The sequence below is a fragment of the Ipomoea triloba genome, chromosome 6 (assembly GCF_003576645.1).
Source record: "Ipomoea triloba cultivar NCNSP0323 chromosome 6, ASM357664v1".
In the NCBI taxonomy this organism is placed as follows: Eukaryota; Viridiplantae; Streptophyta; class Magnoliopsida; order Solanales; family Convolvulaceae; genus Ipomoea; species Ipomoea triloba.
Window position 1 is genome coordinate 20,587,435 of NC_044921.1, and position 14,141 is coordinate 20,601,575.

At 33.0% G+C, this 14,141-nt stretch overlaps 2 protein-coding genes and 3 long non-coding RNA genes across 5 annotated transcripts; 4 read left to right on the plus strand and 1 right to left on the minus strand.

Moving 5' to 3' along the window:
* Positions 1-5,655: 5,655 nt before the first annotated feature.
* On the plus strand, positions 5,656-6,688 carry LOC116023221 (NDR1/HIN1-like protein 6). The gene has a single exon (XM_031264205.1). It carries the CDS (start codon positions 5,662-5,664, stop codon positions 6,436-6,438), a length of 777 nt encoding a protein of 258 aa, XP_031120065.1. The 5' UTR covers positions 5,656-5,661; the 3' UTR covers positions 6,439-6,688.
* Positions 6,689-8,213: 1,525 nt separating this feature from the next.
* Positions 8,214-9,529, minus strand: LOC116023642 (LOB domain-containing protein 22). The gene is made up of 2 exons (XM_031264643.1): positions 8,658-9,529; positions 8,214-8,304 (listed from the first exon to the last, which is right to left on the minus strand). Exons 1-2 carry the CDS (start codon positions 9,527-9,529, stop codon positions 8,214-8,216), a joined length of 963 nt encoding a protein of 320 aa, XP_031120503.1.
* A 2,217-nt stretch (positions 9,530-11,746) lies between these two features.
* On the plus strand, positions 11,747-12,199 carry LOC116023269. Its single transcript, XR_004099391.1, has 2 exons — positions 11,747-11,779; positions 11,868-12,199. It is a non-coding gene; the product is annotated as an uncharacterized LOC116023269 (long non-coding RNA).
* A 394-nt stretch (positions 12,200-12,593) lies between these two features.
* Positions 12,594-13,046, plus strand: LOC116023271. Its single transcript, XR_004099392.1, has 2 exons — positions 12,594-12,626; positions 12,715-13,046. It is a non-coding gene; the product is annotated as an uncharacterized LOC116023271 (long non-coding RNA).
* A 44-nt stretch (positions 13,047-13,090) lies between these two features.
* On the plus strand, positions 13,091-13,415 carry LOC116023272. Its single transcript, XR_004099393.1, has 2 exons — positions 13,091-13,153; positions 13,340-13,415. It is a non-coding gene; the product is annotated as an uncharacterized LOC116023272 (long non-coding RNA).
* Positions 13,416-14,141: the final 726 nt, after the last annotated feature.

The window sequence follows — 14,141 nt, forward strand, 5'->3', positions numbered from 1 at the left end:
AAAAAAAAAAAAAAAAAAAATCTCTTAAACCTATCAAAGGTACTCTTGGATGTCTAATACTAGCTCCAGGCCTCCAGACATTGCTTTGTTGATTATCTATCTGTATTTAAATTTGTCAACTTTATTATTTACAATTTTGTTGAACTTGAGATCTTGAATCCTTCTTGATAAAAGAAGTCTGTTTTCTTTTTGTTAAAAACTTCCATGTTACCTTTATTACAAGATATTCATTTTATTGTATGGCAAGCAATTTCTATTTTTACAAAATGACAAAAACAAATTCCTAATTCATTTTTCTTTGCTTAATCTTCAAGATTTCTTCAATAATATAAATGCTAAAGTGTCATTTAGCACCATGAACTATATCCAATTATGCATGCCGCACCTTGAACTTTTATATCGTATATATCGAGTCACAAACCAAAAAAAATAATTCACATAGAACTTTTAGCAGGTTTCCCTGTCTTCTTGCTGACATGGTGCATGTTTCTCACTGATATGGCATTTCTTTTAACCTTATGTCATCCATATAAGCATTTACATATTAAAATTTTTTTAAAAAAATATATTATATTAAAATAACCCTAATTTTCTTCTCTTTATTTTCATAATGTATACTTTTTCAATTTTGCAATTCTAATGTTTCAAATTTTTTTTAGAATTTATATTTTTTTGGCTAATTTTTTGTTCAGTATTTTTTCAATTTTTCAAATTTATAGAAATGCTAATTTTTTTGTTTAGTATCTTATTGTCAACAACTAAACAACTGCCAAGTGAAATAGGGTTGGGCAAAATAGTTAATTTTTAGTATGTAAATGCTTACATGGACACATAAGGTTAAAAGAAATGTCACATCAGTGGAAACCCTACGCCATGTCAGCAGGAAGATAGGGAAACCTGCTAAAAGTTTTAGGTGAATTTTTTTTTTTGTTTGTGGCTCGATATATACGAATGAAAGTTCAGGGTGCGGCATGAATAATTGGATATAGTTAATGGTGCTAAATGACACTTTAGCCTAATATAAGTTTTACTTTCAAAAATAAAATTAATTTTTTTTCTAAATCTTTATGTTTTGCCAAAAATATATTACAACATAAAATTGATACAAACATAAAATATAAACTACAATAAGTCAATTATTAGTTTTTTTTTTTTTTTTGGGTACTACAATATATTAGTTTATATTTGTAAAGGAATTGGCCCATTTCTTATAATTTGCAGTTTTTGTCGGGCCACTAGGTGAGTGATTGATATACCAAACAATGAAACAAATGAAAAGATGGCAGCAGAGAGTGGAAGGAGATGTTATGCCGTGGACCAGGTCCACCTTGTAAGGTGGACCTGGGTCTATATTCACATACATTATACTCTACATTCACTATTTGTAAATTTCACATTCACACATTATAAGATTATATGTTTAGTAACTATATTACCACTGCTATGTATTCACACATTCAAAACTCTATATTCATAGGTCCTATACTCCACATACACAACTTGAGAACTCTACATTCACACATTACAGGCTACAAGTTGCTAGAACTTCTTAACTCTATTACAGATTCACACATGCATGACTTTACATTCACGATTTCTATACTCCATATTCACAATTTGAAACTTCCACATTCACACATTTCTGGGCAACTCTACATTCACACAATCATAAATCTACATTCACGATTTCTATACTCTACATTCCCACTTTGAAATCTCTACATTCACACATTTTTGGACAACTCTATATTCAGCAATATGTTTATTAAAAAAAAATAAATAAAGAAACAAAAACGACGTAGTTTTGGACCCAGGTCCACCTTGCAAGGTGGACCTGGGTCCACAACATAATTTGCCGAGTGGGGGGATTTTGTCACCATAAAGGGAGTTGAGTTACCTTTAGATCTACCCACTAAACAAATCTCCTTAGCTTCATCCTTATCCCTTCACCTCTCTCTTCAATCATCATGCCATTGATTACAAAACTCCTTTTTTCGTTTTAGAAATGAATGATCATGTAAGTGAAATATAATTCTCGTTACGAGTTTAATTTTTATTAGTTTCTTTTTTATCGAACTTGTCATACAAGATTTTTTTAGTATAATTGACCTCTGATCTTCTGTGTAATTTGTAAATTATTATACAAAAAGTAAGATTTACATAGTATGTACCGTTAAATAGTGATCGCAGATTTTTATAACTATATTTATTCCTTTGCTTTACAGTAATTTACAACTTCCCAATGTTTGTCTTCCAGCATCCATTGTCTAATTAAAAGATTTTAGTATTTTATAATTACTCAATCGCAATATATTATGTCAGATTGTATTTATTGTCAAAAGTATAGCTTATATTTTTCAAAATGAATAAATAGAAATATTTTTTTTTTTAAAAAAGAACAAAAATAAATAGAAATATGCATTCAGTCCAGAAATTCAGTATAAAATTAGTTGGAGTAGGCCCAAATTTAGTTTTACATTCACCCGGCCCATAGAGTAGGCCCAAATAAAAGGATATTCTCAAATGGACTTATTCATTTATTCTGAATAAGCCCAAATAAATATGAGAGTGATTGTACCTACCAACTCTTTCACCAATATTTATAGCATGAACCTGGGTCAATCTTGTATGTCCATCTACCACATAAATTAATATTTTTTAAAAGTTATATTTCTTCCCTCCCTGGGGGTTTGAATTTGTACGTGACTTCTAATTTTAAGAGTGTTGCTGGATTTGAACTTGTGATCTCCCATTTGAAAGAATTATAATTATGTCACTTTAACATAAGGTCTTTGACGAGGGATAATTACACTTACATTGAATTTATTGACTTAATTACATTTTTGTCGTCTTCTTCTTCCTCCTCCTTCTTGTTGTTGTTGTTGGTTAAATGATGAGATATGGAAATCATGATTTGGTACATCACCTAGCAAATGGATTGGATTAGCTGTAATGTTATAACATTTCGCTTTTAGTTATGAGTGCGTACGTGTCATATATAGTTACATTATTTAGTCTTATTCTTAACTTTCATATATAGTTACATTATTTAGTCTTATTCTTAACTTTCATTTACTTGTCATAATTAGTCTTTTTTTATAAAAAAAAAAATTGTCATTCTTTTATGTAAAAAGTATGAATAACATGTAATTTTATCATTCAACTAAAAGAGTTTACAAGATACGGACAAGATACTTGAATGATAAAATTATATGTTAGTCTTCTTTATTACAACTGAACTTATTACATTGTAGTATCTATTCATCTATACTTCACAAAAGCTCAAATTCATGATCTCCCATATAAAAGAGATCACTACATGTCATTTGAGCACAAGGTGAGCAAGTAAAAATAAATATGATAATGAACTAAAAGTAAAATGTACTTGCAAATAAGTATATTTTAAATCTAATAGTCCGCTAACTGAAACACAGAATCCAGGTAGTATATAATTCCAATGATCAAACGGTGTTAATGGGGTCAACTAACATCAAGGGCGGAGAGATCATTGTTTGGGGTGGTTTAACTGTATAACATCATACCATTGAATAATTTCCACCTAAGACAAAGTCATAAATTATGACTATTGTGTCTCAACCGCTCAACATTTGGGTAGGTCTCAAACAGTGTCTTCTAATTTCTCCCAAGCAAGATAAAAAAGAAAAGAAAAGAATATAACATCTCTTGTTTATGATTTTCATACATTTTTAGACTTTTTTTTAGAAAGGATAATGCCTTGATTTTATCTGTTAAGTAGTTTTTCATGCGCAATATATATAAGAATGAAATAATGTCCAATGTTTATTTTTAAATATAAGTGATTCAAAATATATCAATTTGAAATTATATAGGAGATGTTCATGCATAGATAATTGAATGTTGAATTTTTTAATTTAAATTGGTTATTTAAAGTATGTGAATGTAAGATAATATATGAAAAATTGATTATAATTGTCATTAAAATAAATGTTTGTAACTTTGTAAAAACGCTAGTCTAAATACTTAGTTTTAAAACAATAGCCTAAATAAGTAGTATTATTTTTTATTTGAATTTCTATAAATCTTCGTAATTCTCTTTTGAGTAGCATTGTCATTATCTTCATCTTCAGTACTTGTCTTCTTACACCGTTAAACTTACGTTAATATATATATATATATATATATATATATATATATATATATAATGCTACCATAGTTATATCTAATTATTTAACATATAGATCTAAAATTATTACTTTAATAATTATTAATCATACCATAATTCTTACCTAAATTATAATCTATAATTTTTTTAGTATAATATAAATTTTATATTTTTTTTAAAAAACTTTATATACTATTATTTTTAAAAGTATTTCAATATAATTATGAGTTTTAACATTAGATACTAATTTTGTGCATCTCAGTTAGAAAAACTAGTATTGAAATGTATTTTGAAGTTTAAAAGTTTTTTTTTTTCTATGTTGACTTATTTTATTCCGTACAAAGAATATAATAATTATGGTGAATTTTATATTACCGTTTAATGAATGTTAGTTACGGAGTATAATCAAGTTTACTATTCAATTATTAAATCAACATTTATTTTTTGAAAACCTACCTTTTTTATATATAACTTTAAACTTGACTTTTTATATTTGCATTTTGCAATATGCTTTATAAACATATAAATCATATTTTCCATACTAAATTAAGTTTTTTTTTTTTTTAGTACTATTGACTCTGTTACAATGTAATATATGTTCATAGCTATTTTCTCAACCAAATAAAGCACAAAGAGCTAATATCGCATCCCATGTAGGGGTACAATCGAGTGTCACTAGACCACAAGGTTTTTGGCTTTACTAAATTAAGTTAAAAATAGATTATAAATAATAACGGAGATTCCTAATAAGGTACCGATCAACCTAAGTACTTTTTGTATAAGGATAACACTTGTGTGATATCGTCTCACGTGTCTTAATCCGTGAGACGAGTCATATTTTTTATTGATGGATCAAATCTTTGATTAAAGGGGTCAGATCATTAACCTTAGGGTCACACTTGTGTGAGACCGTCTCACGGATCCTTATTCGTGAGACGGGTCGGGTCGGGTCAAAGCACCATGCAAATGTCATACTTATATGTGCAAATCTCACACTTATATGCTCAAATATAACACTAATCAAAAATACAATTTTTGTTACTTATAAGAGAAAAAGTAATACATTTTTCATAATAAGTAATGTTGACAAGTGCCTCTCACTTATAAGGGCAAATATAATACTTTTGAAGAAAAATGTAATACTTTTAAATCGAAATGTAAAAGTAGTGTATTTTCCCTTAAAAGTATTACATTTACCCTAATAAGTAACAGAAATTTTATTCCATTAGTATTACATTTGAGCATATAAGTATGGCATTTGTGTATATAAGTGCTGTATTTGCATCTTGACCCGACCCGTCTCATGGTGAGACGGTCTCACACAAGTTTTTGCCTTAACCTTATTAATCAAATATCCGATCCGTCTCACGGGTCGAGACCCGCGGTGTTACACAAGTTTTTATTATAATTCAAATAAAATATTTATTAATAAAAAATGGCTATTAGTATTGAGTTTTAATTGCCTAATTGGCCCACAGTACACTCCTTATATAACTTCCAGAGGGGGAGAAGAAGAAATGCAAAGCAATATGGCAGAGAAAGTATATCCATCCAAGCCGGCATTCAACGGCGCCACCACCAGCCCCGCCGCAGCCGCCGCAAACAGCAGAACAAACCCACCGAAAAAAGCGCAGCTCTACCACGCCACGCGCCCCGTATACCGCCCATCCAGCCGCCGCAACCGCAGCTGCCTCTGTTCGTGCTGTCTCTGGACAACATTCCTCGTCATCATCCTCGTCTTCCTCGCCGCCGTCGCCGGCGTTATATTCTGGGCCGTCTACCGCCCCCACCGCCCATCCTTCACCGTAAACTCCCTCAGCTTCTCCCAATTCAACATCTCATCCACCAAACTCACATCCAACTTCACCTCCACAATCTCAGCTCGCAATCCCAACAAAAAGCTCACATTTTTATACGATCCCATCACGGTTTCTTTATTTTCCGGCGATGTCGCCGTCGGAACCGGATCGTTGCCGGGGTTCAGACACGGCACTGAGAACACTACGACGCTGAAGGCGATGGTGATGACGTCAGGGAAGACTCTGGACGGCGGCGAGATTTCGAGCCTAAAGTCAACGCTGAAGAGCAAGAACGCCTTGCCGGTGAAGATAAGGTTGGAGACTAAAGTGAAAGTGAAAGTTGGGAGCCTGAAAACCAAGAAAGTTGGGATTAGAGTGACTTGTGACGGCATTAAAGTCACTGTTCCTGCCGGAAAGTCGCCGGCGAAAACAACCACCTCGAACGTGAAATGCAAGGTTGACACTAGAATCAAGATCTGGAAGTGGACTTTTTAAGCATTTTGTCTTTCAATTCAATAGGAAATCCATTTTTTAGGTTGCTCATTTACTTAATTTACACCATGATTTGCCTTTTATGTCTTTCTTTTTCTTCTTACTTTGATAAATGTGTTTTTTTAGTACTATTTCGTCCATTACAATATCTGTTCAAAACTATTTTCTCAATTACTGAAGTACAAAGAGTCACCGTCCTCCGGTGCAAACTCATGACCTCTCATATGAATAAATCACTTCCGTGTCAGTAGACCACAATGTCATTGACTTGTATAAATGTGTTTAGTTATTACAGAAATGCTATTTTTTTAGTAAATTTATTCTTTAATGTTGGTTAATGCATTAATGACACTATATGTATTTTAGACATATTAAATGAGCAAGCTCAAACTTACCAATTAAGTTATTAACAACTAATATTGTATTGTGATTACTTGAATGATCCAATATAATAACCTCTTTTTTTTTTTTGAGAGGTAGACTTAAAGAATGCATTAATAAGTGGAAGTGTGGGAATATCAACCTCCATTGCATCTTGTATTCAGAATTTGATTTTTCTAAGATATTAATGATTAGTTTCATTTGTTGCTCAAAAAAAAAAAGTGTTCAATGCAATTTTTAAATAGTTTCTTTTTATATATTTACTTGCCTAAATTTCTATCAATCTCTATTTAAATAGCTACCCATTTCGGGGTCTCCTTTCACATCTCTATATCTTTTTAAATTCATAATCTCATAGTATTTTAGATTTGGAGATTGGACATCCCCATCAAGCTAAGGTGTGAAAATTGTGGCATCGTTGAAAATTTCGTTACGAGCGAGTTGTTTAATTGATATACTTAATAGAATTGGTGAAGGATAAGAAGGTTAGTTGGGGATAATGAGTTACGTTGTCACAAAATGCATATGTTTGTTGCACATTTTATATTAGCAGGTACCTTATTACCAATATATTTTGTCCATCTAATGTTAAGTAGACACACTTACTCCGATCCTGACACTTCAATTCGTCATTCAATTCCTGATTTCCTGTCCAGTACGTATTGCATTAATGATTAATCTTGTCCACCTGCAGGCAGGCCAACTAATTCATTTGCCAATTAAACAATGTCTCCCATTATAAATAATGTCATAACTCATAAACAACAGGAGTACTGTTTCGTTTTCATCTCACAACCATCCATCGTAATCCAAACATTACATTGTCATTCTTATGATGACACCTCTAACTTCAAAAAAAATCAGACTCAACTAATTAACCAACACAAAATTTATAAGTTTTGCTTTGTCAGCAGCTAGTCCCAAGGAAATATGAATTCAGTCTTGCTGTGGACATTAATATACACGCATTTGGGAGCTTGTAGACTAATTGAAACACATTCTGATCATTTATTTTGTTGGTGATTCATTCTTTCTTAATTAATAAATTAGAATATGTCACGTCAATAACATATGAAAAATAAAGTAAAAAGTGAAAGTAAATGTATCATTACTTGAATAGCGAAAGATTATAAACTCAACACAAACAATACCTAACCTTTCAGTATAAGATGAGAAACACTGGAATAAGGTCCAAACATATCAAAAAATTTATAATCTAATGGTATAATAAATATGTAATTTTAGATAACAGGTTTCGGATCCGATCTTTCCCATCTCAAATCTACCCAAATATAATAAAAAAATATAAATAAATACTTTCTTAAAATTTGTAGCGATATGATTAGGTAATAGCAAGTGAAATTGTAAGGAAATTAAAGTGGTGCAGTAGATTTTAATTAGATCATGATCTTGAGCATGTTGGAAAGACTTTCTTCCTCTTCGTTCAATGCAGCAGTTTTGTCTTGCTCCTTTACAAGAACCTCTTCACTGCAATATGACATGAAATCCTAGATTATTACTTACCATTAATATATACTCTTGAACCAATAATTCTAATGGAGCAATAATTGGGACAACCTGCCAAATTGGTCTGGCTGTTGACTAGATAATGGAGCAATATTACAGGTTTGATTTCTTGTGAGCCTATTGGCTTTTTTGGTCTGAGCATGTTAACTATGGGCAAATTAAATTTAGTTCACCTCCTTTGTGGTCTTTTGCTGGTTAGGGTTACAAGACTAGATTTACTCATAATAATTCAGTGCACACCGTAAGGTAGAGCAGTGGTTGCGAGTGTCCCTAAGAAAAAGAAAAAAGAGTAATAATTGATGTAAAAATGGAACCTTTCTTCAAGGGTTTCCTCGGGGCCGAAATTGAGGTCTTCTACGTAACCTGACAAATCAAGAATTGGTTTGATGCTATCACAGGCATTATCGGTATCCTGAGAAAGTTGGCTGGCCGGAACCACGACGGAAGACGGCGGCGGTGGCGGCTTGGAATCCCGTGCATGCATTTCCCATGCAGCAGCTACGTTGGTCTGGTCCACCACGGGGTGGTGGTGGTAATCATCGCGGTGATCGCCGCCGTTGTTCTGGACGACCAAGAATTGCGGCTGATTGTAATGGGGATAGTGATGAGGATGAGGATACCCATTATTAACGTTAACATTAACGTTAACGTTAGAAGGTTGTTGTTCGTAATCGTACCATTCCTCCCTTAACGCCCCAAAATTATTGTTGACAACAACGACGTCAGCAGCGGTCTGATCGATGACGTCACGGTGAGTGTTAACGTTGTTGGGCGGTAAAGAAACGGAATCTCCGGCGGCCTGGGCGCGGCAATAGGCGAGGTGGTGGAGAACGACGTCGAGCTCGGCTTGGCTCTGCTCGATCTGGCGCTGGAGTTGCCGGATAATCCGGTAACAACCGCCGACGGGATCAATGGCTCTCATGTCGGATTCATAAATGATGGTCCGCATGGCCTCGTCCTTTTCCGGCGGGGTGAGGTGGCGGATGATTTTGGTAATGTTGCTAACACCGAAAAGCTTGTGGGCGTTGAGGAATTGGCGCTGGCGGTCGTGGGGGAAATAGGGGGCGAGTATGCAATCGGAGGCGCACTTTCGGCGTTGGTACTTGCAAGCCGCGCAGGCCTGGGAACCGTTGGTACGAGAAATGATAATGTTGTTGTTGTTATTGTTGTTATTAATGATGTTCATGATATTAAAATGTTGGGATGGGGGTGTTTGTTTGTGTGTTCAATTGGATCATGGGAAGGGGAGACTGGGAGATTTCAGCTGCGTCTCCGATGGGGATGGAGAAAGGGGGGGTTGGGAATTGAGAGATCCAGACTTGCCTTTTGCCTTTTCGGGCGTTTCTCCCTTTTTTTTCTCAACCGGCCTGAAAATTAAACTTCCATCGATCTGCACTGCCTGCCGGCTTGCCGGCCTAGCTGCATGCATGCCTATTTTTGTTTTCAACAACACATGGCCAACAATCTATTTCCCCATTTTTTTCTCTCTATATCTATCTACATATATGATATATGAATATATCCGATCCGATCCGCTCCTAATTATTGCTTCCATTTTGGAGTTGGTTCACATATATGGATATATGTTCATTTTGATATTGATCAACCTATACTAGTTTTTAACTTTTTTTTCCATCTTTATCCTTATTATTTTAAATAAATGACATCTTTTACCCCCAATTAAAATCTTTTTCGCCTTTTCTCTTCAATATGTTTGGTTGTAATTTCAATTTGACATTTGTGTATTTGAACATTAATTTTTGTATGAACTATACTTTATATTTTATTAAAATATACTGGTTTTATTATTTTGTATTTTAATATGTAAACAAACCTATTTAAATTTAAAACTATTTAAATTGTATGAAGATACTTTTTTTTTTTTTTTTTTTTTACATTTATCAGCTTATCAAAAAGCTAATTTTACCAAACACTTTTAATCATAACAGCTCTTCAGATTTCAAATACTAGCTTATAACTTTTCAACTTTCAACTACCTTTTCAGTTAGATTTGTCAAACATAACCAATGTTGTTGAGGGCTCGACTCCTCCCTGAACCTTCTATAAGAACAACAGTATTCTTTCTCATATGGACATAGTTCAACACAGAAAGAGGAAACAAGAAAATAATCTATAGCCCAATGTAGTTTGAATAAACCAAACATGGAACAAAGTTTTCAAAGCCCAAAATAATAAGCTTTGGGCCAACCTCTGCAGAAAGCAGCACAATATTTGAATTTTACACATCTTAATGGACTTGTTTGAAAATTAATAGTGAGTGTTTAAAGGATTGTGTTGTTAGTTATTAAATGATTCGGTTAGCTATTAGCTAGTTCGACAAGAAGATAATATTAGCTATTTTTAAATAAATCTATATATATATAATAATAGAAGTGCCTAGCAAGAGTTTTCCCCCCAAAATTGGAGGGCATTTTTGTAAAACCAAACTCATAATTATTTTAATAAAAATCATTGATTAATGATAAATAATTGTATGATAAAAAAAATGATAAACAAGGAAAGAATATGAAATATTCTTATAAATTTTTATCTGAAATCAAAGATATACCTTTTTGGTGATTATAACGTTTTTTATATTAATTAAAAATTTGAAAGCTTTTACCTTTCTTGATCTCAATGTATAAATACACTCTATATGACCATACACAACCCATCATCTTCACAACCCAACTAAGGTTATTATTTCATGGAGTTGTGAGTGGTTGGTTTGGAGGATCCGTCGGCGCGGTTGGTGGTGAGATTTTCCGACATTACATTTTGTTATACTTACCCTTTTTTTTTCACGCTTCAACCATGGATTTTTGGGAGCCTTTTGATTTTAATGAGTTTGGTTAACTATGGCGTTTGAGTTGGTGTCGTTGTCTATTTGAACGGTTGACTGGTGGGTGATTTTGCAAGTTCAAGATGGTCCGACGTGGCTGAGTTTTGCCGATGGGTTTTGTGTTTCGTTTGCTGTTTCCTTATGGATTTGTTAGGCTCTGTATGGTGTCATGGAGTTGGGGCTTGTGTTGGACCTTGGGGGCGTTGCCCATTGTTTCTTTCCGACATCCTTGTGTTTTCCGGCCATTATAGTTGAGATTTATTGTTTGTTGGTTCAACTGATGCAAAGCTTGAAAATTGCTTTGGACAATGGCTTATCATCTTTGCAAAGCTTGAAAATTGCTTTGGACAATGGCTTATCATCTTTGAGTTTCACTATCTAAACTTTGGACAATGGCTTATCATCTTTGAGTTTCACTATCTAAAGGCAATGTGTTGTTATTCCATCTTTGAGTTTCACTATCTAAAGGCAATGTGTTGTTATTCTAGATGAGATTTGCTATTGTAAATATCATTGGCAGAGTGGTAGAGATATACAGAGTGATATTGGTGGGCGGATGGGTAGGCTCATTGACTTTGTCCTAGAAGATGCAAGGTAGTCCTATTTCTTTATTTATGCAGTTTATGTTAAGTTATAAGCACTATTTTTTATTTTTTTTTATAATTTGTTTTTTCTTCTCTAGTGAGAATCAACTACACTGTACAGTTTGGGATGCTCATGTGGATCAGCTGCTCCCTCATTTCAATTCTACCTCAATTGAGCCAGTCGTTCTATTGTTGCAGTTATGCAGACCCAGGTTTCTAGACAATAAGTAATATGCTCCTAAATAATTTTTTTTTTGTCCTGATTTCATAATCACAAATCATATCAAGTGAAGGTAAAATAAAAGTATTGGTTACCTGTTGAAATGGTTTATTTGTTCTAATCCATCTATTCTTGGTTGTCAATCTTTCCCATCCTCATCCTTTGTAGTGTTCTGTCTGCAATAACAAAGTAAGAATGTTAGACTTTTAACATGTCTGAGTTTGTTTAGGTGGTGGAGTTAGAATTTTCAATTCCTTTGATGCGACTAAGCTATTGTTTCATCATAAGAGTCCGTAGTTCACTACATTTGTAAAGAGGTAAGTTTATGACTTAGTGTTGATTCTAATTTTTTATCCCTTGGGATAGGGAACTGTCAGAGCTGGTTGGTATATCAACAGAAAATCTACTTAACAAGTATGGGGTGGTAAGTGTGGTTCTAACTTCTTTTTTTTTTTTTTTTTTTTTTTTTTTTTTTTTTTTTTTNATCATCTTTGAGTTTCACTATCTAAAGGCAATGTGTTGTTATTCTAGATGAGATTTGCTATTGTAAATATCATTGGCAGAGTGGTAGAGATATACAGAGTGATATTGGTGGGCGGATGGGTAGGCTCATTGACTTTGTCCTAGAAGATGCAAGGTAGTCCTATTTCTTTATTTATGCAGTTTATGTTAAGTTATAAGCACTATTTTTTATTTTTTTTTATAATTTGTTTTTTCTTCTCTAGTGAGAATCAACTACACTGTACAGTTTGGGATGCTCATGTGGATCAGCTGCTCCCTCATTTCAATTCTACCTCAATTGAGCCAGTCGTTCTATTGTTGCAGTTATGCAGACCCAGGTTTCTAGACAATAAGTAATATGCTCCTAAATAATTTTTTTTTTGTCCTGATTTCATAATCACAAATCATATCAAGTGAAGGTAAAATAAAAGTATTGGTTACCTGTTGAAATGGTTTATTTGTTCTAATCCATCTATTCTTGGTTGTCAATCTTTCCCATCCTCATCCTTTGTAGTGTTCTGTCTGCAATAACAAAGTAAGAATGTTAGACTTTTAACATGTCTGAGTTTGTTTAGGTGGTGGAGTTAGAATTTTCAATTCCTTTGATGCGACTAAGCTATTGTTTCATCATAAGAGTCCGTAGTTCACTACATTTGTAAAGAGGTAAGTTTATGACTTAGTGTTGATTCTAATTTTTTATCCCTTGGGATAGGGAACTGTCAGAGCTGGTTGGTATATCAACAGAAAATCTACTTAACAAGTATGGGGTGGTAAGTGTGGTTCTAACTTCTTTTTTTTTTTTTTTTTTTTTTTTTTTTTTTTTTTTTTTTTTTTTTTGTATCTTGGTAGGCTATTTTGTATCTGGACTGATCCTATGTTATGCATCTATGATATATTTTGCAATTCAGTGGAAGTTTACCTCTCAGTTCAGCTATTTCGCTTTTCTCTTCCCCACATTGGCTCCTCATTGTTGTATGTCATTATTTGATGTGTAGAGTTCCTCAATTGCATCGCATTGTTGAAGTAGTCTACATTGAAAAAGAAAAAAGATTAAACTGAGAAAAGAAAAATGAAGATACATTAGAGTTATCAAAAAGTTGAACCAACTGTGGAATTCGACTGAATTTTGAATGTAAAATTCATTTTTAGCTGCCATGCAAATTTTAACTCTTTCAAAGGCAAGTAGTATATTATTTAGACAAATAGTTATGAGTGCAATTATTTCTACAAAGCAGTGGGTTTGTCTATAGTTAGAAAAGAATGAGAAGATTCAAAAAGAGGGCACATATGAGAGTAGCAGAAGTAAAAACATAAATGCATCACATTTGCCTGGGGACAAAAGTGAAGAAACTTTTCCAGCCCAAACTCAGGGGCATTTTTGTAATATCAAATATTTGGAGAATATAACATTTTTTGTATTAATTGATAATTCCTATAAATTTTTGTATGAATTCAAAAATATACCTTTTCAGGGATTGGACAATATAACATTTTTGGTATTATTTGATAATTCCTAAATTTTTTTATATGAATTCAAAGATATACCTTTTCAGGATTATAACGTTCAGGTCAATAAATACTACACCCTAATCAACTTAATTAACACCAATCACCTTAATTACTACATATTAAATTTGGTATATACATTTTT

Excerpts from the sequence above, each read along its gene's own strand:
- LOC116023221 (XM_031264205.1), top strand. The coding sequence starts at position 5,662 with ATGCAAAGCAATATGGCAGAGAAAGTATATCCATCCAAGCCGGCATTC.
- LOC116023642 (XM_031264643.1), bottom strand. The coding sequence starts at position 9,529 with ATGAACATCATTAATAACAACAATAACAACAACAACATTATCATTTCT. Across the intron at positions 8,305-8,657 it reads GAGGAAACCCTTGAAGAAAG|TGAAGAGGTTCTTGTAAAGG; the intron begins GTTCCATTTTTA and ends GTCATATTGCAG.